The sequence below is a fragment of the Lygodium microphyllum genome, chromosome 12 (genome assembly GCF_053477565.2).
Source record: "Lygodium microphyllum isolate KBCC chromosome 12, Lygodium_microphyllum_v1.1.10, whole genome shotgun sequence".
In the NCBI taxonomy this organism is placed as follows: Eukaryota; Viridiplantae; Streptophyta; class Polypodiopsida; order Schizaeales; family Lygodiaceae; genus Lygodium; species Lygodium microphyllum.
Genome location: NC_141146.1, coordinates 22,722,711 through 22,749,388, shown reverse-complemented (window position 1 = coordinate 22,749,388; position 26,678 = coordinate 22,722,711). Strand labels below are relative to the sequence as shown.

The window sequence follows — 26,678 nt, the reverse complement described above, 5'->3', positions numbered from 1 at the left end:
AGCTTTGAGCATATAAAGAGAAGGTTCTAAGTAGGAGGACAAAGAGTCAGAGCAAGTGAGCCAATGGGTTCTTACTAAATTTTCTAGCACTAGCTCCAAGGCTAGCTCATTAGATGCTACCACAACATTAGTGCCACCATATTGTCCATGATTTAGATGAGACACAATAGACCACATAGCCACACGCAATATAGCATGGCAACCAACACCCCATGAATGTGCTCAACATCCTTGCCTTCCGCAAATTTGATCCATCATCACTCACCATTAGAGACAAATACCTCTCCTTAGTAGATTCAATGTATTGGACCAACCCACCCCATGATAGATATCCTTGCATTGATAAGAGTACATTGTTTTTAAAGGGCTATATTGATTAAGGTGGGATCCTACATGTAAGTTAAAGAATCATCAAGAGATAATTTTTTGTATGATGGTAACCTATACCTATAGACTTTGTCCTAGTTGATCATTTTTCTTCTTAATTTTCATTGTCATAATTCCTATCAAGTCAAGATGACATGGTATGATGTACTCATTTCTTTGTCTCATAGGCCATTTTTTTCTTTTTGAGATGTAAATACTGTGTGTGTGTGTGTGCGTGTGTGTGTGTGCGTGTGTGTGTGTGTGAAGGCTAGAGTTGAGAGATTTTAAATCCTTATTACCATCTCCCCCTTATAATGCAAGGGCAGCACCTGGCATCACCGCCCAATCTGATTCAAGAGCCAGACCTATGGAAGTAATACTCGCATTCACAAGTTTGCAATTTGAAAGTAAATAGTGTGATTTTGAAATACTCACTTGTTAAAATGGTTTTGTGCTTGGCGAAGCTAAGGTAGCTACATCTAATAAGAATATTGAAGATAAAGTCAAGAAAATGGCAACCCAAAGTGCAAGAGATACTTGAGAAAATTCAAACAATAAACGAAGTACATTAGCAAGGTATGATAGATAATTACTTTGCCATAGTTAAGTAAGCTATACTACAAAAAAAAAGATTGCAGTCCATGTGTAGTTTAGGAGGCCTCCCTAAGGGATAGTATAAAGAAACAAAGAGACTACATGAGAAAGACCACCAAGGATAGTATAAAGAAACACGGGTTGATTAGATGGTACCATGAAAAGTCACCAAGAAAGAAACTAATGAACACTTTGGATTTTGGAAACATATAAGATACCCTTGAAGTATGAACAAAACCCAAGTATTCCAAGGGAACTAAACTATTGATTACACAACTCAAAGCACATCTAAATGAAGTCACCACAATGAAGGTAGCTAGAAACAAGGATAAATGGGCAATTTATCAAGGTGACAAATCCATCATAAAGGAGTTCAAAAAGCCTAAGCACTAAGTTGCTTTAGAATCATGAGGTATTTAGTAGCTTTCATAGCTTGAGCTGTTGGATTTCCTTTTCTAGCAATGGCATCCTAAAGTGGACTCCTTTTGCCAATGGTTGTAGACTCTAACTAAAATCTAGATGTGTATTGGCTACAACTAATAAGAATATTGAAAATGAAGTCAAGCAAATGATAACTAAGGTGCAATAGATACATTAGAAGTTTGAAACAATAAAAAAGTTACATAAGAATGGTATGACATGCAATATACTTTCAATAGTTAATAAAGCTACATTGTAGAACAAGATTAGATTCTATGCATCGTTTAGAATGCCCCTCTAACAAATTGCATAAAGAAACATAGAAGAAACTATATGATAAAGGACGCCAAGGATGTTTAAAGACATACATGCTAGAGACCAAACTAAGGCCAATACAAGGAGAAAAAAAGGGTTTGAATGGATGGTGCCTTGGAAAATCACCAAGAAAGGAAAAAATCAAGCAACTTTCGAGTTTGAAAACATACAAGATATTATTGAAATACAAAAGCAAATCAAGTATTTTGAGGGAACAAAATGTGAACTACACAATTCAAAGTACAACCAAATGAAATAGCCAAAATGAAGGTAGCTAGAAAAAGGGTAAAAGAGCAATTTACCAAGGTGACAAAGGCATGATAGATGAGTTCAAAAAGCTAAGCACTGAGTTGCTTTAGAATCATGACGTGTTTAGTATTTTTTATAGCTTTAGCAATTAGATTCCTTTTTCTAACACCACCACCCTAAAGTGGATTCCCTCAAAGTGGATTGTTATAAAAACCTAGACGTATCTCTCTTTGTCCTATATGCCTTTGAGGCATCCAAAATGATGTTAATACTCTCTCTCTCTCTCTCTCTCTCTCTCTCTCTCTCTCTCTCAAGTATATTTGTGAATGCTATCTTCAAATATAAGATATACATTACTCTTTTTTTGTACCTCATGGTTAGAGCTGCATGTAACCATGAGTATGCAAGCATAGCTATTCATTTGATACATCCTTTATGTGGATATGTAGTCCACATACATGTGCATATACATGTGTAAGAAAATGATGAGAAAAGATTTTTAGCGTATAGCAATGTTCCCAAGTTGCCTTAAAGCATATCGCATGCTTTCATTTGTTAGAACTTGTAGATTCAAGTTGAAATTTTTGAAATACTTATATTAACCATTCCACCAATATAACACCAAATAAAATGTTTAGCACAAGATATATTTTAGCCATATTAGTTCTCTCATTTTTCTTTGTGGAGTTACTTTCAAAAGAAATGAAATGAAATGAAATGAAATGACACATTACTATCCATAAAAGGCCAAAATGAGCTATGATACTACGAGTTACAACCATTTGTGATAATAAACTGTTTGGAATGTGCAAAATCCACTACAATCTATGAGGTATAAAACCACTAATGGGGGATATCATGGAGGTACATGCGAGGGGATATCTTGGAGGTGCTCTCGCCTCCCTGATAAGAAGGATCAAGTGTGACACCCAGTGAAAGCACTACATGTTCGGGTAATAGGCAAGATGGGTGGAGCAGGTCCATTTAATGGCATCTGTAGATAAAGACCGATGGGCTTTATTTTGTAATCAGCATAGACAGAAATTTTGCATGAAATGGCATAACTAACTCTCGACTTCCTGCTCAAGCTGGAGATCCTACCCATGCAAGAATGGAATCTCAATTCAATCAACTGTAACCTGCATACCACTCTTGATTGCCTCAAAAATCCCGAAAACTCATTCGGGGATCTTCGGTCCTGCTTCTACCACCCCCTCGTCTCCCTCTTCCACGGCCTCTACCTCGCCCTCGTCCTCTTCCTGATCGCCTTGCAAAGGACCGTCCATGTTTCATCTGGATAAGGGAATGCAGCAAATCATCACAGAGTATGCATGCTCTGTGCAAGGTGGCACCATTTGCAAGTGGGGTTGATGTCTTGTTGAAGTCTATCTCCAGAATGGTAGATCCACAGTCAACGCACAGTTCCTTTGTAGTGGTGATCCGATGAGCATTTTGAGGAAGAAAAACGAGGCAGTTGCACTTGTTGCAATCAAGCCTCCATTTGGGTCCACTCACAGGATCCAGCACCAATGTCCCATTACATTCTGGGCAAGCACAGACACCTTGTCTTACCACCGAGTGCGGGCATGTTGGATGGGGGCATAGAGTGCATGGCATTCCACCTGGTTTCGTCTGCTTATCTCCTTTGGCAGAGCCACCAGGCCTTGCCATGTCTTCTATATCCTCAAATGGTGGATGATTGTAACAATATGGACAGAGTGGGTATGTCTTGCCATCAGGCCCCGAGAAAGAGACAAGCACAAGCTCAAAATTGTCCAAAGGACACCTTAGCTCCTTATATAGCTGCAAATGTCACAGATTTACCAGATTAATAACAAGCTGCATGTTGGGAGGAGTCAGGACAGCCAGAAAACATGTATTAGAGAATTGTGCATCTCACCTTGATACTTCCATTTTGTGGCAAACCATATACCTCTTCACATGCCAAACAATACAAACGTGAAGGTCGCATGGCAATGTACTTCATATACCTTCCACAATTGCCACACTTGCTCAATAACTTGCCTGAATCAGCTAAAGGAGAAAATTGAGCCTCAAAGAGTGCATCCATTTTCTCTACCTGCTAGAAAAAACCAAAATGAGAACACAGTACAGAGCACTGTGCATTTAAGGTTAATATGTTAACATAAGAAGTACAATCTATATCTCAAAGGTTGAACTTTAAGATTGGAAACTCTGCTAGAACCTGAGCAATGAAGTATAGAAACTTCGCCTTGAACTCCTGCAAGACATGCTTCACTACTCGACCATGGTCTGCTTGTCCTTTGGCAATCAACGTGATCTGCTGTTCTATGAAGCTACGAATATCAGGAAGACACAAGTCCACGTCAATACACTGATACCCTCTTACAAGAGTGACCCCAAGTGTTGTCGGAACCAAGCGCCGACCACTTTGAACCTAAAAACACTTGATTAGAACGAAAAGAACATCAGCATTTAAAATTGCCACAACTGTTTAGCTAGGCTTTCAATCATGTGGGGAGTCACCTGTGCATAATTGCGTTCACAGATATTGTTTATATGCACAGGAATAGATGCATCTGTGCCAATTCCATGCTTCTCCATCAAAGAGATTAGCTCACTCTCAGTCAAATAATCTGGTGATGATGTATGCCCCTGAAAGTTCGCATCCAATTATGTTACTTTTACTTAAATTCAGAACATGTCTGCCCAAACAAACCCAAAAAAAAAAAAAAAAAGCACTGTTGACTAGCTGTTTTTGAGAGAGAGAGAGAGAGAGAGAGAGAGAGAGAGAGAGAGAGAGAATTTACGAAAAAAAAAAAAAGAGAGAGAGAGAGAGGTATATTAATGTGTGCAAGAGGTCAAAGTGGCCTATGATACCTAAGCATATAGTACAACTGTAATGATGTCTCATCAAAGAGTACAATCAAATGTAGAATCAAAGCATATCTAATGAGTGAATCAAATGTGAAGAGCTGTTGCTAGAGCAAAACGAAGTACTGAAAGAAATAAATCTAGAAGAAAGAAGCTACTAGAATGACATCGTATCCTCACTCATAGGTTCACTATTGCTGTTCACATGGGTAGATTAGACAATTTTCTATCTTTTGATTAAGCATCTTTTGATTGCCATTTTATCTCTTAATCAATTGCATCCTATTGGAGTGAACTTGGGAGAGAGCATCACCGGCACCACACTATGTTGGCAATTGGATGCACTTCTAAGGCGGTATTTCATGGACGACACAAGAGAATCCTCCACTCATGGAGAAATACTCAAAGGTAGGGTGCACTTGCAATTAAGCATCAATAGCACACACACTATCTTATTGATTGAAGCCATGTCCATTGTCTCCATTGCCAGTTGACAAAGCATGATAATTTGTATCATATTGGTAACTTTGAATCTTGATACATAGTCCCAATCGCAACTTGTATGTTGAATTCTCTATAAATCTCAGGATGTTCTGAGGATGACATGGACAATCAAGTTTCTAGTTTTCAAAAGACATTTGCGAAGAAATGGTAGTGAACTTAGAGTCATGGTCACTGACTATTGGCAAACCATAAAGTTTGTACAAGTGCTTGACAAAGAAACTAGCCATTTCATGGCTTCTAAACAATCGTCTTTGTCAAAATGAATCAAGCCATTTTTGTATCTGCCAACCACGACCTAGATTGCATCATGACCTTGATTTGTACGGAGTAATCCTACTTCAAACACCATGAAGACACTACTCAACTTTTTATTAGAAATTTGTAAAGGATGTAGCATCCCCATAGTGTCGCTAATTTGAGGTGTTTAGCTTCAAGGAACAACAGTCCTCAAGACATTTAAAAAACAGATGAAAATTAACAGTTTCTTGATAATCTGAAATGAGCATTTGACTGGTACACAAACCCACTCCAAAAGTATCACCTTAAAGCCCATATTGCACTAGTAAAACAAGCTGAATGGTGCACTACATATCAAGTAATCAGACCACTTGAGTGCATCGAAAAAAGTTGTGGAAGTAAGCTATAAATAGTGGCAAATCCTGCAGTAGAAACAGAAAATTGACTAAAGATCAGGAGGCTCCAAGCCATGAGCAGTACAAATGTTTTAAGTGGCTGAAAACATGGACATGAATCCTGAATCAGAACATGCTCACTCCTCTACTTCCTCCTAGGGCTCTAGAGCACACCCTCTTGCTTCCTCCCACTGAGTAAAGGAACTCACTTTTGTAACTTGCACTCTTGCAAATCATGCACAAGTTTGAACTCACAAAGACAAGATTACATGCCTTCTAAACACCAACACCACTCATCTTTCAGGCAATATGACTAGAAGCTCCACAACTACTCCAAAAGGACGAGCTAACAGCATGGCTCAAAAGACCAATCACTAAAAAGCTTAGGTCCGTATGATTTGAAATTCTCCCACCAAAAAGCAGCCCCTCTAGTAGTATACATGTCCTCTTGTGTATCATGATGTCACAAATGAGCATGGATGTCTTGTTGGCATGCAGTAATTCCTTCAAAGTGTGATGTGGAATCATCAAGTATCACACACTTCATATCCACCTCCAAAGATCATTGACTTGTCATTCTCTTGTCTACAACATTCAAAGTTCAAACTCTTGAGTCCAATATATATGCCCTATATGTGTTCCATTGTGTCATGTAGGAAGTATGGATCTCATCATATTGACCCTCATTTAACAATAACTCGTCAAGCTTTTCAAGTATACTTTCCATAGCATATACACCTTGCGAAAACATGGCTGCACAATACATACAAGGCACAATATGTTCTCATCAAAGATGATTTTCTGCAATATAAGCTGGCTGCAAATGGAGTGAAACTCATTCCAATGAGTAGAGATAGGACCTTCATATGAAGGTCCACAAGCTTCTTGAGCCAATACAACTGTGAAGCAAGGCCTTGCTTATCATAAAGATCGTACATTTTCTCCCATAACAGCCATGCACCACCTTCAATCTACTATTCTCATACTGTGACACTAAAGAAGTACGCCCCCCACATATCCATGAGACAACAAGTGGCACATCTCTATCAAGGATTAAATCCACCTCTTAATGGCCAGCTTGAGGTGATGAGGCCTATTGATCTAGAGGACACTTCAATGAGAGCACAACCTTTGTTGATGTGCCATTTTTATGGTAGTGTGTGTGTGTGTGTGTGTGTGTGTGTGTGTGTGTGTGTGTGTGTGTGTGTGTGTGTGTGTGTGTGTGTGTGTGTGTGTGTGTGTGTGTGTGTGTGTGTGTGTGTGTGTGTGTGTGTGTGTGTGTGTGTGTGTGTGTGTGTGTGTGTGTGTGTGTGTGTGTGTGTGTGTGTGTGTGTGTGTGTGTGTGTGTGTTGTGTGCTGTGTGTGTGTGTGTGTGTGTGTGTGTGTGTGTGTGTGTGTGTGTGTGTGTGTGTGTGTGTGTGTGTGTGTGTGTGTGTGTGTGTGTGTGTGTGTGTGTGTGTGTGTGTGTGTGTGTGTGTGTGTGTGTGTGTGTGTGTGTGTGTGTGTGTCTTGTATATATATATATCTCTCGCTTTATTGATTATGGGCTGGACTAGCAAAATATGAGTTATACGTATCTTACACAAAGTTTGATGGGACAAAGATATTGGATAACTAATTGTGTCCATGTTTGTATGCCCTCTTTTAGCAAGGATCTCTAGATTCTTGCTAGCAATTACCTCTGGCTGTGGTGGACCTCCTTCCGAATTGAATATTAGAGCAATGGATTGATATAAAAAAGGTAATGAAGAAGTATAATAAGGAGAATACTATACAAAGAAATGGCCTACTTCTCTTGATTGTTCCTCAATCCCCATTTTTGGAATTCCATGTATTGATCATAGGAGCTATGGAAAAAGCTTTGATGATGATCAAATGTCCTTTCAACCTCGAAGAATAACTTGGATAACACTCACTCTAAGCCTGTAAATAGGTGGAAATTGGTACCATGGGAGCACGAAGTTGGTTGAGAGATCTCCAAAAACGTTTTTAGTGTGCTCTTGCTCCAAATCAAGGCTCAAGTGTCAGTCAAGACTCAAGGGCACCTCGCTCTAATACCATATAAGAAAATGCTAGAGCAAACAAAGAGAAACATAAATGTTAAGCACAATCTGATGAATGCTCAATGAAGATGAAGGTATGTAGAAGTGATATATGATGCAAAGGCACCTCAAATATTTGTGTCTCAAGAACCAAGGCAAGTATAAATTGAGAGTAGTTTCTGAGATGCCAAAAACAGCTTCAAGAATCAGAAAGATTGACATGCAAATGGTTAAGCTTGGAACTCACCCAAGCAATGCACCTTGAACTCATCCAAGGAATAGGGGGAAAGAAGTAACTCTCTATAATCTTTTCTTGGGGGAGATAAGTAACTCTCTATACCATAGGTCTTACATACTCTGAGCTTGCAAGGCATGAGCCAAGACTTACAAAAGAGTGATTCTTATGCTTCCACTCAATAGGACCGAGCATTTGAGGCGTTTAAGGATCGTCTTGCAAGTGCAACACACCAAAAAAGTGCTCCTTTATGGAAATGAAAGTTGAATACTTGGGTCGTATTATGAGTGAGAATGGAGCCTGGATAGGTACACTATGTTAAAGAAATGGCTGATACTAACTAAAGTAACCTCTTTGCAAGGGTTTTTGGGTCTACCCTCCTTTTACCAATCATTCATTCAACACGGAACTCACCCTAAGTGGTGGACCTTGAACCCTCCCCAGGAATAGGTCGAAGAGAAGCAACTCTCTATACCCATCACGGTTCAAGAGGAACAAAGAGTTCTCACTCACTCTAGCTAGGCCCTTATATACTCTGGGCTTAAAAGGCATTGCACCACATTTATTAAGGACTCAAGAGTGATTTAGGTGTTTCTACTTCATGACAATACTCCCTTCCTTTAGATTTTTGCCCTAAAAAATCGAGATGGGTGTATTAGCCAAGGTTGAGAGTGGTGATGAGGGTAGAGGAGGCTCTTAACATGGGATCCAGTTTCCAAGCTTGAATGTATGGTATTGCTGTGATAAAATCAGTCAAATGTAGCCATTGATCCACTCCTTGTGTTATGTGAATAACGGCAAAGATATGCTTCCAACAATGGTTGATCCTCTCTGTTTGACCATCACTTGAGGAATGATAGACCAATTCAATGCCCATAGAACGGAAGACATTGCCAAAAGGTGCCCATTGTCTTGGGATCATGGTCATGATGTGCAATTCAAATACACTTTCCATGAATTACTTTGCCAACTGGCTAGCTGAATATTGCACCCTAGTAGGAATGAAATGGGCTTTCTTATCTAGTGAGACATACATGGCAAAAATCCAACCTTTCTTCATTGCAAGCATGCGTGCAATGAATCCATGGTAACATGTGTCCGATTCCCTTGAAGAATAGGTAGGAGTTGAAGCAACGTACAAGGCTTCAGAGTGCTCGGTTTGTTACTCTAGCAATATATATGATTCAAATGGCATTCTCTTTAACATCTCTTCACAGCGCTTTTCGCGATGAACTCTTTTGCATAGTGTCCCAAGTCTTGAATAAAACCAAATGACCCAAGGGGTGATGAATGCATCTCATGGACAAGCTTCTATCAATAGGTTGATTGTGGGGCCAAGACCACTTTGTCATTGAGCTAGAATAATTCATTATGGAGTTTGAAGGGAGAACTATCCAACTCATCATATTGCTGTAATTTTTGTACTATTGTGGAGAGATTATGATTCAAAATGTTCTCTTCTTGGATTTTGTCAATCCAATCTTTACGGAGCTCAACCATAAAGTTTTGAGGTGAACGCCTAAAATACGTGGGTGTTTTAATCACACCATTATTCTTTGTTTTGTAATCAATCTCAGAATCATAGCTTTGCAATGTAGCAAGTTGCAACCCACTACCATCACTTGGGTGAGTGTTTTAGTCACAACATTACTCTTTGTTTTGTAATCAATCTCAAAATCATAGCTTTGCAATGTAGCAAGTTGCAACCCACTACCATCACTTGGGTGAGAGGGTTAGGTTGACACAAAAAAGAGCACACGATGATAAATATTGACCTTGAAGTGGGTGCCATAGTGGTGTGTCACTTTTTGATTGCATGGAGGATGGATAGTATCACTTGCTCATAGACATGCAACTGCATCTTTGTCTTTGAAAGGCAATCACTCATGCTCTTGGAAAAGCATTGCACCAAGCACTTTGCCACATGCATCCGCCCAAATGATAAACGCTTTGGAGAAGTTAAGAGTTAATTAAGATTGGGTTGACATGAGAGTACATTTCAGCTCTTCAAAACTAGCATTAGTAGAAGCATCCTAAAAGAATTGCTCTTTCTTCGATTGATCATAGAGAGGGGCAGCCACATGGACAGTCTGCATGTCAGTCTTTTTCGTTCCAGATAAAGATGAATACAAAAACACAGCAGCAGCAGACCACCAGAACCGATGATGATACAGGCAGTGGCAGATGGAGCGAAATGCAGTCCTTCACGCAGAAGGATGTTGAAGAACACTCCGAGCACCTCAAAGGTAGTAGGAGATGAGGCATGCACTTTATGATGGCGACAGATGCAGCTTGCCATTTGGAGCATGTTTTGATTTAGCATTCATGTCCATGTTTTGATCCACTTGAGTTATTTATGCTGCTCATGTTCAGGGCCTCATGCTAGTTAGCCATTTTTCTATATGTGCTGCACAACTTGGCTAAATCTATTGCTTACTTTCAAAGCTTTTCTTCATGTACTCCATTCTCATTTGTAGCATCAACAAATAGTCCATGGTGCACCATTCATTTTGGTTTCACTAGTACAACATGATCTTCAAAGTGATGCTTCTGAAGTGTCTTTGTATGCTTGATGACTGCTTATTTCAAATTCTACGAGATGTTTGATTAGAAATGTTATTTTAATGTCTGGCTCCCTCCCAATCCTTGAAATGCTCCCTTTTCCCATTCCTCATAGCTATGCTACAGGATGTTGGGGGGGGGGGGGGGGGGGGGGGGGGGGGGGGGGGGTGGTTTTATCTGGTGAGAGCACTTCTAAACATACCAATAGTTGTGCCAAGGTGTTTGCAAAAATGCCATTTACCACAAATTACAGCCAAAACATTCCTATGTGTTCCACTTTATGCAATGAGTGGTGAATCTGCCTGGGTTTATTGGGAAAGCAAGAACTGCTTGCATTTCAAGTATGCATGGTCATGTTGGTTGAGATTGGTGGTTTCTATGGCATCCATATGTATTGCTCTTCTAGAGGCGTCTGCTCCATAGATGGAGTTTATGCATCCCATTCTTTACATGATTTGTATGGTCTAGACATGTTCATCATCCAAGCTTCAGCATGTTCGTTTTCTACTAGTTGCCTGACTAGCATATTAGGTTATTTTGTAGTTGTGCACATGGTTGGATGACCCTTACAAACTGAGAGGTGGTACCTAAGGGTAGTATTACAAGACACTTGGGCTATCCCTTGGGGTGAATGTATTGTCCAAGAAGTTGCTTGAATGGACCTCCACACATATTGCTAACACGTTTGTTTATTGGAAATGAAAGGCATGGCCTTTTCATGCATGTCTTAAAGTGGCTCAATCAATCATGGTGCCAATGATCTCATATTGTTTGTCATTGCTCTCTTGGTCAAAGTCAAGTTTGCGAGAAATCACTCAACTCTATTTGCTTTAGGATTTGGAAAGAGGATTCTACACAATTTGGCATTTTCTTGGATCTCTTCAAATCATACCTATATACCAAAAAAATGAGGGATTGAGCTATTTTAGATATCGAAATTCGCATTACTGCACTCCAATGGGCTTTGTTTGAAGATGCCTGTGTTGGTCGACAACCTTGGGTTTCTATCGTGAGATTCTTTCTTGAAGATTGAGGCAACTTCCATGGGAATACATGGATCCATGCATCATGGTGGCATGCTATCAATGTTGATCAATCTATTCATCTCAAATCTTCTATACTACTCACTCACTCGGTCCATTCTTGGAAAGTGGTGCTTGCAATGTCTTCCTGGCATTCAAATGCTGATCACTTACAAGCTAAATCTCTACAATATATATTGTTGGTTGTTTCAAGGCTTGTTTCACGCGAAGGTAAATAGCAAGCTAGGGCTGTGCTGAATAAAATGGCAAGTCTTGGCTGATTATCATTTATGATGCACTTGTGCCTGCATGACCCACTGTCATGTCCTTTCAGTCAGTTTGAAGGTCCTTTTGTGTTCCCAAAGGCCATCGTTGTTAGACCATACATCTGCAAATTATTAGAGACTGCAGTGATAGGGGTTGGTTTAACAAAACCCCTTTCAAATACAAAATGTTTATTGAGAATGCTGGTGGATGGCCTTCTTCTTGCTTCTGAACCGTCAAGACGCAATATTTCCAATGGCTCTTGCTTCTTTTGTACTACCAGTGAAGAGACCTATCATCATCTGTTACTTTCTTGTCCATGGGTAAGAAAGGTATGGTCCCTTCTATCTGCTATCCGGTGCCATGTGGTTGGATCCACCATCAGTCCACAAGATTGGGTTTTTGGACAGCAAAAATGCACAAATTTTGTAGAGCCACATCAGAAGGTTATTTTTCACTTTCTGCATTTCTAGGGCTGTTGGCATATCTGGACTCTTGGGAATGCGTTCATTTTTTATTCTACTTTAGGATTGTGCAATCACATTCCCCATTTGAGGTAGTTTAGCATCATTCAGCTTGCAAGCATTCTTTCCATGGATGATTTGCTTGTTTGGCATGCTGCAATTTCTTCAGTCTCATTGTCAATCATATACTTCAATTGTGACTCTTATATTGTCAATCATAAATTTCGCTTGGATCCTGTGTTTGTGGTAATTAATACAACTACCCTTTACGAGAGAGAAAGAAAGAAAGAAAGAAAGTTATATTAACGTCTACGAAAGGCCAAGGTGGCCTATAAGACCAAAACGTTACATACAAAATGTCTAAGAAACTTTTCAGGTCCCAGTAAAGCTACCATCTAATGCTATGATAAACTAATTGGGTAGGTACAAGGTGGTATATAGGCTGGCTACAATTCATGTGTGTTCCAAGTATGGTGTGGAACTGCTAATGGAGCTTGGTCATCCTAAAATGTCCCACATGGGTCTATCTAACATTGAGAGGCTGAATCGGCGGGGCAGGGCCCTCTGGTGGCAACATAGTATCCCTTGTATCCTCGACATGTGCCTCCTGCAGGGGCGGGGGGCGGGGGGTGGGGGCCGGTTGGGCGTGGGCACCGGGCTTTGCTTCTTGCCGTGGCTATGGCTAGCGTGCTAGCGTGGTCCCCCTCGGCCAAGAGGTCAGTAGAGCTGGTAGGGGCTGAGGGGTGGGGATGGTAGTTGGCCCTCGGTAGAATTTTGTGAGCAAGCGTTGGACGGCTCCCTGTCTCTGCTCCGAGGTCCGGAGGAGGTGGTCTCTGTGGCGTTGTATTTTTAGTAGAAAGAGCCCAAGACATCTCGTCCTTGAAATCCATCACTCTGGAGAGTGGCCTGAATCCTTCTCTGAACAAGCAGTGGAAGTGTCCACGGATCTCGTAGTACGCTAGGCACCTACATATGTAGTGTTCTTCTATCTCCGGCTCAACCTAGCAGATTTGGCAAATTTGGCAAATCCGATCTTCTAGGGGGGGGGTAGGCCCCATATCTACTTGTCTCGACCCGTAGCTGGTGTGAAGATGTACGGATCTGTCCGATGGCGCTTCTGACTCCATGGGACAAGTGTGTGTCCATGTAGCTTGGGCGGGTGATGAAGCCATCCGGAGATACGTGCAGGAAGTGCTCTCGGTAGAAAGCCTTCTTTGTCCCTAGGTCTTCTGTAGGAGTCACCCATGTCTTGGCCGTGTGTAGCTGAATGATGTCTCTTCAGATGATACGGTTCACCTCCTCCTTGCTAAGCTCCAAGTGGGGGCAATCTAGGCTGTATTGTAGTGGGGGGAGGTGGTCCATGTGTAGGCCATGTAGCCGTAGCCATGTCTCTGTTCGGGCATACCAGAATTCAGTGTCCTCTTGCGATGCTAGCTGTTTGGATGACTCCAATGCGAGTCTGGGGTACCGATGCCGAGGCAAGTCGGTGCAAGAAGGCCACTGTTTGGAAGAGGGCCTCATCTACGATGGGCGGTGCCCCCATCTTTGCTCTAATGATCTCGTGTGGCACAAAGGGCTTGCTCTGAATCATCCGTAAATTCATAAGTACCAGGGGTCTCTCCATTTGCTCCCATCCCTCATAGGTAGCCTTCTCCTAACACAGTGGCTGGTCCTATGTGGCTCTCGTGTGGTAGAGACTGGATCCCCATATGAGCGCCCCGTACAAGAGTGTTGGTGTGACTAGAGTGTCAAATAGCCAGAGTTTTGTATGGGGCTCCTGGAATTGTATACGGGCGCATTGGTTTTCCATGGATCCGAGGGCTGCATAGGCTCGTATCAATCTATTTGTTGCTGCCTTTCTCAAAGCGAGTCTCGGTCCTGAAAATGCAATCCCCAAATAAACTTATCTTTGGACCACTTCCACGGTTTCCCCGCCGTATGTGAAGGGGGGAACTGACCGTCAAATCCATTGGGTTGAAGTGTTGAACACCATGACCTTGGTCTTCCCAGGTTCACAGTAAGGTCTTTATCCTGGCATAAGGCCTGCAATGCCTTCAATTGGCGATGTAGCCCTTCGGGCGTGCTGGAGATGAGAACTATATCATCCACATATAGTAAGATGGGTATAAGCATCCCTCCTAGGCTAGATCCCTCCCCTCCCAATCTATCCATGTACTCTAATATCTCATCAATGTAGAGACCAAATAAAGTAGGTGAGAGTGGGCATCCCTGTTTAACTCCAATGGTGCTCGTTATCTCCTTTGATAGCCTCCTTGGTGTTCGGACTCGGCTCGTGACCGATTCGTATAGTGCCAGTATCCACCAACACATTTCACGCGAGACCTCCAGTTCTTGTAGTCTCCGCATGAGCCTAGCTCATGGTACCATGTCGAAGGCCTTGTAGCCTTCAAGATAGATATTATGGTGTTGGCTGACCAGCTGGCAAGGAAGCCCTCACATAAGGCTCTGTTGAACATGTGGGCTAGAAGGGGTGCAAGTACGTCCGGAGCTGGGTCAAGTGCTCTGCTACTAGGCCTTCATGGTCTTGGGCTTGGCCATTCTGTAGTTTGTCAATGGCGTCCCGAACCCGCTGTGTTCTAAAGAATGTAGATGACTCAGGTCTGCTCCCTAGTAGTCAGGGCAATGGGGGCCGCTTGGGTATCTGGTACAGTGAGGTCGCATATGCATATCATGTGTTCGGGGAGGTAATGGGTATCTGAGCACGGGGCTCCTGGAATGCCTTCCATGCCTCCTTGTTGTCCTGCCCCAAGAATAGCTAGTAGAATTTACGTTCCACGTCTAAGTCCAAGCGGTCATAGCTGTTAGCAAGCGGCAAGCAACCAAGTCATCCCATATGTTCTCAACGAAGTTTGTGGCCAAGTTTAGAATTGATCTCCACTCGTAAGAGGGTCTAAGGCTTGTAGCAAGTGGTTGGGGTTTGACTGAACTAGAGAGTTCAGCAGCAGCAACAACTGATTTCCTTTCACTTGTTGTTTGAAGGATGATACAAAGAGAGAAGTTTGGCTCGTTAGGTGCGCAAGTTTGTTATTGCACCATATTGACATTGTATGATACAAACCGATGATGCATTTTCTATGTGGTCAAATTCTTCTCCTCATGTTGTATCTTAGACCACCCTGCCATGTCTGATGCAAAAGATATTCAAGGCTCCCCAGATGTGGGCACATCAAAGAGGAAAAGAAGAAGGTTGTCTTTGTTAGCAATCATGTTTGTCATGCCTTGTCATCTCCTGCCTGTGAGCCTCAGTCTGAGTCAGACGAGGACATTAGGAGCTTTGACATGTCTGTCATATGTTATGATGGGGGAGGCTAGTCACTCTTGACTGGCTGTCTTAGGATGTGTATTTCTTTTTGGCCTCTTTTAGTGGGCAGCCACTGGCTGCCCAACCACTTTTTTGGTCACTGATGCGGGGCGCCCATTTTAGGGCATTTTTAGGGTTGCGCCCATTTTAGGGCTAGGGTTAGGGTTTGTCCTTTTGCCTATTTATAGGCAGCCCTCCTCCCCACTTGATCACTTGTCTTCTTGCAGATTCTAACACTCCTTCTCCCCCGTGGTGGTGCTGCCATCTTCATCAGCCTGATCTGGTGCCCTCACTGACGCTGTGGGCTGCGTGCAGGGACTGATCAGTCTCCTTCCGCCTTCCCGTTTGTATTCAGCATTCATTTCAGTCAGTGCAGATTTCTCTTCCTTATTTTCTGCTTTCTCTCTCTCTCTCCCCCTCCGTGTTTATATTCCCTCTGCCGCAGCGCACTCTCACATGGTATCAGAGCCGAAGGAGAGTACACGGAGCTGAGATTTACGCGGGAGATCACCCAAATCTTTGTGTTTGCTGCTGGCCTCATCCCCAACAGCCAAGGCGGCCCTTCCAGGAGGTCACCATCCTTGCGTTTGCTGCAGGCACCCCCTCCAGAGGCTGCCACGTCATCAACCACCACTTCCTGCTTGCGTTTTCAGTCAGGGCGGCCACTCCTACAGCTAGGCGACATTCCTCCAGTCTGCGTTTTGCTGATCTGTCTGTCGTTCCATCTCCAGGCGGCTCTTCTCCTGCTGGCGACCTACTCCCAGGCTGCGTTTTGGTGCTCGTGGCTTCTGTCTTGGTGCTATTCATCAAATAACCTTGCGTTTTGTAGCTCCAGGTGTCTGTAGGCCTCCCCCGCCTACGTTTTGGTGATTGGTGACCATACTGCTGGTCATTATTCAGCATCAGCAAAGTTTTCTTTGGTGTTTTGCAGTTTGGAAGATGTCTTCTCATCAGTTTACAAGCTTTGATCACTCAGATGACGAGCTTTTGTCTCGACACTCATCTGAACCGAGGCGTGATTTCTATCACGAGGACCGTCGTCCGGAGTGTATTCCTCTTTCCCGTCCCCCTTCTATTCATGTATCATGGCTCCAACTTTTCTCTATGGTCCTGCAAGGTAGAGTGTATCTTGGACTCCTTCGATCTTTGGGAGCTTGTTTCTGTTCCTATTCCCCGGCCTAAGGTGGATCCCATAGATGGAACATCTATGGATCGTGCAGTCTTATGGGATCGGCTCAATTCTAGAGCCAGATCTTTCCTCTTTCTGAGTTTGCAAGATTCTGTCCTTGTTCATGTTCACAAGTTGAAGATTGCAGCAGACATGTGGAGAAAGCTCGCGTCTCTCTATCAACAGAAGACGTTTGCCCACCCGATATCTCTCGAAAAGAAGTTGCGGATGCTCGCTATTGATGATAGTCCTTCCATGAAGGACCATATCAACAAATTACAAGATATGAGGGATGAGCTTGCATCCCTCGGTCGGACGATATCTTCTGAAGACATGGCTATGATTCCTTTGACTCAGCTACCATCGCCTCAGTTTGATGTCTTCTACACCAGCCTTCTTACATCGAGGACCCGTGAGAAGCTTCTATGGGAGGAGCTATCCTCGCTTGTCTTGAAGCATGACGAGCGACTCAGAGAGGTCAGTGCTAGTGGATCGGACTCCACTAGAGCCTTTGTTGCAAGTTCGGGAGGACAGAAGAAGAAGAAGTCAAAGGCTAAGAAGAAGGACAGTTCTTCAGGCTCTGACTCTGATTCAGAGAGACCGAAGTGCCCACACTGTGGGAAAGGGACACATCCCGAGGAGAAATGCTGGAAGAAGTACCCTCACCTTTGTCCGGGAGCGAAGGGTGGATCTACATCGGAGCCTTCTTCTACCTCTACACCAGTTGTTAACCATGAGTCAGTGTTCCTTCATATCCATGCTTTGGAGGAGGATCCTTCTTCCGTGGCTGCAGTGTCTTCTGCGCAGCCTTGGTTAGTGGACAGTGGTGCTTCAAGTCATATGACTCCCCGAGGTGATTTGTTACAGGATCTCCGTCTATCAGGGGGTTCAGTCACTGTTGGTGACATTTTATCTGTGCCTATAAGTGGTGTTGGCACATTGCCTTTGTTTACCGACCGACCTTCGAGCTCCTTTTCACAGGCCCTACATGTTCCGGATTTGGGCCTTCCCCTCCTCTCAGTTTATGGCCTTACGAGGCTTGGCACACGCGTGATCTTCACCGAGCATGCCATTGTTACTGAGGATTCTTTTACAGGAGCTATCTTATCTACAGGTTGGCAGGAGAGCGGGCTTTACAGGCTCCATTCCCCTTCTTTGATGCAGGGTCCTCCGAGGCAGTCTATTGCTACACCCGTTTCCGCTTGTGCACCTTCTATTCCACAGGTTCCTTCCCATCCCCCACCTTCTCCTCCGGTGGTTCCCTCGTACCCCCCATCCCTTTTAGCGTGGGACGATCTCGGTGATGCGGCTCTGGATTCCCTGGCCCCTAGTCTTTTAGAGGGGGATTCCTTCAGCGGCAGTCTACATCGACGGACTTCATCGACATTAGCATTCCTCTTGCCACCCCAGGCTCTATTTCTTCTTCGGCCTTCAGTCACATCCAGGATCTGAGAGGGGGTGTTAGTAGTCATGTTTGTCATGCCTTGTCATCTCCTGCCTGTGAGCCTCAGTCTGAGTCAAACGAGGACATTAGGAGCTCTGACATGTCTGTCATATGTTATGATGGGGGAGGCTAGTCACTCTTGACTAGCTGTCTTAGGATGTGTATTCCTTTTTGGCCTCATTTAGTGGGCAACCACTGGCTGCCCGCGGCCACTTTTTTGGTCACTGATGTGGGGCGCCCATTTTAGGGCATTTTTAGGGTTTGCGCCCATTTTAGGGTTAGGATTAGGGTTTGTCCTTTTGCCTATTTATAGGCAGCCCCCCTCCCCACTTGATCACTTGTCTTCTTGTAGATTCTAACACTCCTTCTCCCCCGTGGTGGTGCTGCCATCTTCATCAGCCTGATCTGGTGCCCTCACTGACGCTGTGGGCTGCGTGCAGGGACTGATCAATCTCCTTCCGCCTTCCCGTTTGTATTCATTCATTTCAGTCAGTGCAGATTTCTCTTCCTTATTTTTTGCTTTCTCTCTCTCTCTCCCTCTGTGTTCGTATTCCCTCTTCCGCAGCGCACTCTCACAGTCTTTAGGGTCAAGGGCTTTAGGTTGTGTTGCCTTTTCTCTTGAAATTCCCTTTGCTTCTTCTCCTTGCTCAGCAGCAACAAGTACGGGAATAATAGGTACACCTGTTTCTTCCTTCGTACAAGGCAACGAAAGATCAGGCCTGCCTGTTTGTGTGTGTGTACTCCCTGTGCTTCGTCCTATTGAAGACGGAGCCCGGTTTCCCTCCACTCTGCATCGTACCAGCTATTCAGTGGGACATTCTTGTCCGGAGGGGAGGGACGGGGGGATGTGTGGGGGAAGTACTTGGCCACCGAGGTGTGAAGTGTTCCCGCCAGTTGTGCTGTGATCTCCTCCAAGGGTGAGTAGGGGTTCATTTCCTGCAGGCTCCAATAGAGGTGGTTAGAATAAGCGCTCGTAGTTAACTTGGTGAAGTGGTACCTGGGGAATCTTGGGAGGTTGCTTGCTGGGGGGGTTGGGTCATGTCTACAGGCGATGTCAAACTGCAAGTAGGCATGGTCGGCGGCCATTGCTAGCGGGCGGGGTGATATTCTGAAGGACTAGATATCAGGGATAAGTGATAGGGGCCCGAGTATGTAATCCACTGTGCTTGCTCCCAGTTTCTGTGTAGGTGCTCCTGGTGCCCCTCGTTTGTTGCAATTAGCCGCATGCTTATGTGGGAAGCATGTGAGGGCGTTTGAGCCCGGCCATCTATCCAACCCGTTGAGGATGGCTAATCAGTGTCCCCCTAGCGCCAATAGGTGGTCGCCATACTCGGTGCATTCAATTGTATCTTGTGATGTACGGTTCAGCCCTATCTCCTCCGGTGCTATCTCTTTGTATATGTGGTCTTCGCTCTCGAAGAAGAGAGTCTGTCTCTGTGCTATGCGGGCATTGAAGTCCCTGGCCAACATGACATCCCCCAAGTTGGAGTAGTGCATCATGTCCTCGTACAGTGGTAGGTATGGTGACTCCCCCTTCAATGGCGTGTATGGGGAGTGTGCTAGGGGGAATTAGCACACCGCCATGTAGATGTCTCGAGGGCGATCTGTGTGTATCCGAATCCGCATGAACCGGGCCTCCTCATCTTTCCGCATGACTTGCACCATGGGTTGTAACTCCTCCCTGTACAGCACTGCGACTCCTCCGGACCCTCGGGTCCCTCCTTTTGTTCGGGTTCTGGGCGGCATGCCATCTCCCATCTGTATCCCCTCACTTCGGATAGGTGTGTGTCTGGGCTCTGGTGGGTTTCTATGTATAGGATAATATCCTTGTCGGTGAAGGTCTCTTGGAATAGTCCTGCATCTGTCTTCATAGCTCCGTTGCAGTTCCATACTCCAAACCTCATGCGGGTCTCATAGACCGCGCCCCGTCATTGGAGTTTATCTGTGATGATGACCCGGCCGTCTCGGTATACTGCCCATTTCCCCGCTTTTGTGCTTCTAGGATTTGTGGCATGCATTCCTTACGGTGTGCCACCTGTGCGGGTGTGAGGTCATCCTCCAGATAAGCCTTTTCCCCGTTTAGCATTGTCCTTTCAGAGAGTAAGACTCGTCGGGATTCCAGGTTGGCGAATTTGAGGATGAGGTCAGTTTTTGGTGAGGTCTTTCCCTACGCACCATGCGTTCTCCACTATTGTGGGATCCTCAACTCCCAGCTTTACACATATCTTCTTGGCATCTGCCAGGGAGCTGTCTCCCTCCGTCCATCTTGCCACCAGATGTGGAGCGCTCTAAGTTTTCTTCTTTTCTTTTCCTCCAATGCTGCATTCACAAATTCCTGCATCTTTGTTAATGCCTTCTTCGCTACTTCAATCCACTTGAGCGAGAGAGAGAGAGAGAGAGAGAGAGAGAGAGAGAGAGAGAGAGAGAGAGAGAGAGAGAAAGATATATTGACGTGTTGTGGACAGACACCCTATAAACTTGCTCACAGAGAGAGAGAGAGGAGAGAGAGATATTATTGGATAAGTTGGCAGCTCAAGGTGAGATAGTTGGCTTCACTCTTCCCGGCGGTGACCAACTTGTGGGTCAATCTTTGGCAGATGATTCTTTTATGTTCCTTAAGGCATATCATATTAATGTTAATCGGGAAATGGTGGCATGGAATCTTTTTGCTTTGGCATCGCTCTTCACATTAATACTCAGAAATCCGCCCTTCTCTCCTATACGGAGAATGATCTGCAAGCCTTGGGCTGGAATGAAATTGTGATCACAAGGAGCACTATAACCAGACACTTGGAATATCCTATTGGTGTGGAGGTTGCTCCCTATGCCTTGCTAGATTGGATGGCCTCCCGAATTCATAGCAGGTTCATGTACTGAAAATCCCAGAGTTGGCCTCTACATGTTAGACTAGAAGTGGCTCAAAGTATTATGATCAATATGATCTTTTTCTTTCTGCCTTTGCTTCCTTGGACTAAGAAGTCCATTTTGGATTTGGTTCAAGCCTATCACATTTACGCTCTGGAAAAAGAAAGGCAATCGTTTGACGCAGGTATGGATCTCCTGGCAGCATGTGTCCACTTTGAAAAGAATGGGGGATGCAGCTTTGCAGAATGTTAATTTGCATATGGCCGCTTTGAGGCTATCCCTCTTGCAGAGTCTATGTATTTACTGTCATTCTTGGTCAAATATTGCCAAATTCTTCATACAAAAGACTAGCATCTCTCATGGTAGCACGGTTATTCATGCTTCCTGGTGGCATGCGCTTAACTCTACAAGGCCTATAAAGGTCTCCCAGTCTTTTCTTCTTTCTCATTTGATAGCTTCCTGGCAGGAGATGCTTCGTTTTGCAATTTGGTGACCTGCAGATATTCGTAAGGAGGAAAATTCACTGCGAGGAGAGATACTGGCTTCGTCAAGGTTGTTGGATTGTCAACAAAAAGATTTGCAGTGACATAAGCTTAATCGGATGGCTAGGCTGGGGTCGAAGACAGTCCATGACGATATTATTCCTGGGCAGCCCCGTCTTTATTCTTTTAGGCGTATTCGTCAGTACTTTAGGGTGCCTCGTGGATACAAGGACATTTCGTCGTCCATACAAGACAATCTTCGAAGGTTCTCTCCTTTGCCTGTGTTTTAGCCATTGGATCCTTGGCATGACTGGATGTTTGTGCTTCCTGATGATTTTGAGAAAAGATCAACTAATCAAAGATATCATCAGATGGTGGAAGCCAAGAGATGGATCATGGGGAAAGTGAATAGGTTATGGCATCGTAGGGACAGTAAAAAAAAGTGGCAAGAAAGATTTATCCAGCTTTGGAAGTCTAAGGTCCCGTATCAAAGAAAAGTGTTCATGTGGTGGCTACTCATTAGGAGTCTTCCAATGGGAGAAGTGCTCTGTGCCTGTAAGATCTCTGCTAGGCGTTGTGTTTTCTGCACTACGTATGATGAGACATTGCTTTACCTCTTTGTCTCCCTGTTGCGCGACAGATCTGGAATTTCATTTCTCGTGTGTGGTCCTCCGTGACTCAGCACCACCTATCAGTTCGTTCGTGGATTATGGGAGGTATGTCCTCTATGCCCTCTTTGAGTTCAAATTGTTCCTGCCTATTTTATTTCCTTAGATGGACAACCATGTGGCATATATGGCGTACTCGCAATGCCTTTATTTTTTATTCCACATCGGGCATCCATGGGCATGTGGCCCGTGTGCGAGGAATAGTGTTATGGCAAATCTCCTCTATGATGTCAGTGGACCTGGTTCTTTCGGATATTGCTGCTCCCTAGCTGGCGATTGTTCGCTCTACTCCAGTTGTTCCTTCTGTGTGATCTGTTAGTACTCTTCATGTAATAGGTTGTTTTGGTTGTTCTGAGAGCCTGCAGGCCTCATGTAAATATTTGTTACACAGAGAGTGAGAGAGACAGAGTATGCTAACCTCATGGTCTGATGTAATAGAAAGTAAGAGACACAGAGAGAATGTTGACCTGATGGTCTGATGTAAATATTCACTATCTAATTCAATTATCTTCACAGCAAAAAAGAAAGGAGAGAGAAAGAGAGAGAGAGACCAAGAAAAAGACGAAGAAGAGGCGAAGCAATGGCCGATCTGGCTCCCCCCTAACCTCGTGACATGTGTCCTGCCTTGTGCGCTGTGAAAGATCTCCCCTTAGACCAGCACGGGGTTCGTTCTGCCCTGACGACAACATTGAGCCTTGCCCTCGACCTCTCGCCCTACCAACCTGTAAGTACCCTGCCGTCCTGCAGAGCCTACTGCTGTGCGACGTTCTGGGTCACCCTGCTCTGAGAGAGAGAGAGAGAGAGAGAGAGAGAGAGAGAGAGCGCGCTGACGGTCCAAGGCACTGTGGGTCCCTGCTTCTGTGCACCCGTCTGGTTCATTTTCCTCTGCTCGAGCCCTGCCCTGCCTGCGAACAGCCATCGCCCTGTACTACATGCGCCCTTCTTTCCAGTGCTGCCCTGCTCTGCGACTGTGTAAGAGAGAGAGAGACACACACACACACACACACACACACACACAGAGAGAGAGCGTAAAGGCCAGTATAGACAGCCTGCTTAATAGCAAACTGTCAGTTCGCAGTTTCAAGACCTGCGCAAAGAGCAAATCTGCAGGAATCTAATGGTATCGATATGGCCTTTCTCGATCAGCAGATCGGGCAAGGGAATGACAAGGACTTGGCTGACTCGGATGGTGATTCCTTGACTGATGAACCCGGGCCGTTGCTGGATAGTGAAGAGATGGGCAAACATCGTAGGATGTCGGTTGAAGAATCGGCCTTAGACCCGAATTTGTCTCAACCTGAGGTTCATGTTTCATGTCCGCAACCTAATGGGTCTTTATAGTTCATGTTGGCCACTGCCAATCATCTTATGTTGGATTATGTCCACTATAACGAGGATAAAGCTAACACGTTATCGGATGGGGATCAAGTAGTTGCAGTCATGGGAACCGACCTGGTCCTACAACAGATAGCTGCTTTCCATGAGAGGGCAGCCATATTTTATTTTACTGGAAGGACTCCTTTGATCACCAGAATTCGTGCTTGGCTGCACTCTATGCTTGTCAGTTTTCAACAGTGCCCAAATGATGCTTCAGGGTGTATGCAAGTTCCCCTAGTTGAAGAGATTTATGATGGCCCGAAGGGGTTCTTTGAGGTTCTTTTTCGTTCTGCGGAAGTACGGGCTCGTGTTATGCAACGCATTCCTTTGTTTATGGATGGGCAGCTAGTTCATGTGGTCCCTTGGAGGTCCATGGCTGAATGTCAGGACATGCTGAGACAGGCATGCCCAATTTGGGTAGAGGTGGTGGATTTCCTGCGCATCTTTGGAGACTCCTCCCTCTCGTACTGAGAACCCTTGGTGAGGTTTTGGTGGAACCTTGGCTGGCTTCCCGCAATAGGAATAGGGCATGTATGCTATGGGATATAGGCAAACCTCGTCCGACAAAAATTCGTTTTGAAGTTCCAGGCTTACAAAGGTTGGTGTATGAGTTGAAATGGGGTACTTTTGCAGAACACTGTTTGAGATGTGGCCAGTTGGGCCATTTCGTTTCGGAATGTGACAAAAATACGAAGGTAGTGCAGGGCCCTATGGATCATGATATGGAAATGCAATACATCCACCCTCAACAGATGATTCAGCAACCAGTACCTGATCCAGAGCGTCCTTCGATAGTGGTTGGGCGAAATTTGTCTCCTCGGGAGGATTCTTGGGTCACTGTGGTTCGTCTTAATGCTAGGCAAGATTCTCGATTGAATCCTGACCATCCTCCGCCGCCCCCAATCACTCAAACATTCCAACGCAGACTACCCCTATTCGCTCCACCCCTATTGTACCATCTTCATGATCCCCTTCCTTCACTCCTATGGATTGTTGCTTGATAACTTTTATAGAGTTTTTATTTGTGCATTGTGTTCTTTTGTTACGCTCTTGGCTTCGTGACAGCTATTGCCATTTTGTCTAGTTGGTATGAAAGCCTCATATATTCTGGAAAGGCTATGATTGTGCTTGCCTCGCCACATGGCCTAATGTAAATATTTCTATACATTAATTCGAAATTCTTCACAAAAAATATATATATTAATGTCCAAATAAGGCCAATGTGACCTATGAGACCAAATCCAAAGTGCATCCATGTCTAATGTCATCTCATTAGTTAAGTGAAGATAACATTAAAATAAATAAGTGGCCCATGAAACAATGTTAAAAATAACTTGACGATGGGACTATGCTAGATTAGAACCATAGCAGCAGAAAACACCCATTTATAGGACCCAAAACACCGAAACTTGTGGAGAGGACCCGAAACATGTTTCTCTATCCGAAACGTTTCTCCTTTGGGGAAACAACTGCCACATGGCCTTTTCCCTTAGAGAAATGTTTCTTTTCACCCTATTTCCCAACAAGCCCAAAATGTTCTTAGCAAAATGCAGTACATTGTTTATGCTTTAAATGTAGCTTCATTAATCGTCATGTTCTTATTAAGCATAGTGTTATTAATCGTCATGTCCTCCTAGCATTTAAAGCATTATTAATCTCATGTTCTTTACTCTTTTTAATTCTCATGTTCTTTAAGTGTTATTAATGTTTTATGTTAAATGTTAAATGTTTTAAAATTTCTATTTAATTTTTTGCAAATAAAGTGTGGCTAATTATATAACTTCAGAGAAAACCTAAATACAAGGAAGTGCTCATGCTCAACAGACTAGCTAGAGCTGATCAGAGTCATAGATAAATCAAGAATAAAAGCCTCTCAGGGTGGTCTAGGGGGGATGGGGGCAAGAAGCCATGGAGGGGGGGTGTATCGCCATCTGGGGCTGTCTGCCTGCATCACGAGTCCTGGCTGCCCCAAGTGCGAATGAAATGAGATCGGAGCTCCTGCCGAGCTCAAGACTCGCCCTGCACCTAATTCCATCGACCACTGGAGGTCCAGAGCTCTGCTAAAGTCAACTGTACTAAAAGACTCTCCCCCACCAAAAACCTCCTGGCACCGCGCCTTCCAGATATGCCATCCAATAAGACTCCCATTGATCTCCCATACCTCAAACCGGTCTGTTGTGGGCTCCAATATCTAGCGGATGGGTAGAGCCTCCAGACCGACCACTATGCATGAACCTGCCTCAATAATGAATATCGTGTCCTCAACCCAACCTCATACAGAAGGTGACGGCCTTGGCTGACTGCATGCCAGCAGAAAGCTCCCCATGAGATATATCCAAGGTTGGATACTATATGGCGGAGGATGCAGCATGCTCCTCTCCACACGAGCTGCGCTGCCTCATGCGACCAAAGGCAGGCAGTGCTTTGGGGACTCCAGAGGTTGCTGTGTGCAGCGTTTACAACCTCCCTCCTTTTGCATCTGGGCTAACCAACTCTCCACCGCCAGGCCTCCATGTGCCACCAACCATAGGAAATATGATACCCTCCTTAGCCTCCAGTTATCCCATGAGCGACGCCACAAGGTCCGTCGGAAAGCCTACGTGATGCTGTGCTCTAGCGCCCAATGCCTGCTGCGCGACAGCGCCCAATCCATATCCTCCTGAATCAGTACGTGTCTGTCAATCCTAGCTGTGTACTCCAAGAACCTCGTGGCTTCTTGGTGACCGAACTGGCGGGCCATACCCATTCTTCCGAATCCCACTCCAGTTCATCAAGTGGCCTGCCCTCCCAAATCTAGAGACGCCACTCCTTGAGCTCCTTCTAGAAG

At 44.4% G+C, this 26,678-nt stretch overlaps 1 protein-coding gene across 3 annotated transcripts in view; it reads right to left on the bottom strand.

Moving 5' to 3' along the window:
- Window positions 1-2,696: 2,696 nt before the first annotated feature.
- The window catches only part of LOC148027539 (DNA topoisomerase, type IA, core), a 156,702-nt gene continuing 132,720 nt past the window's right edge, over window positions 2,697-26,678 (bottom strand). For all 3 annotated transcript variants that reach the window (XM_087689265.1, XM_087689267.1, XM_087689266.1), the window contains 4 exons: window positions 4,453-4,581; window positions 4,151-4,363; window positions 3,845-4,024; window positions 2,697-3,747 (listed from right to left, as the gene is read on the bottom strand). In XM_087689265.1, the coding sequence (XP_087545391.1) occupies window positions 3,106-3,747; window positions 3,845-4,024; window positions 4,151-4,363; window positions 4,453-4,581 (1,164 nt within the window). In that variant the 3' untranslated portion in view covers window positions 2,697-3,105. The remainder of the gene's footprint in view (window positions 3,748-3,844; window positions 4,025-4,150; window positions 4,364-4,452; window positions 4,582-26,678) is intronic.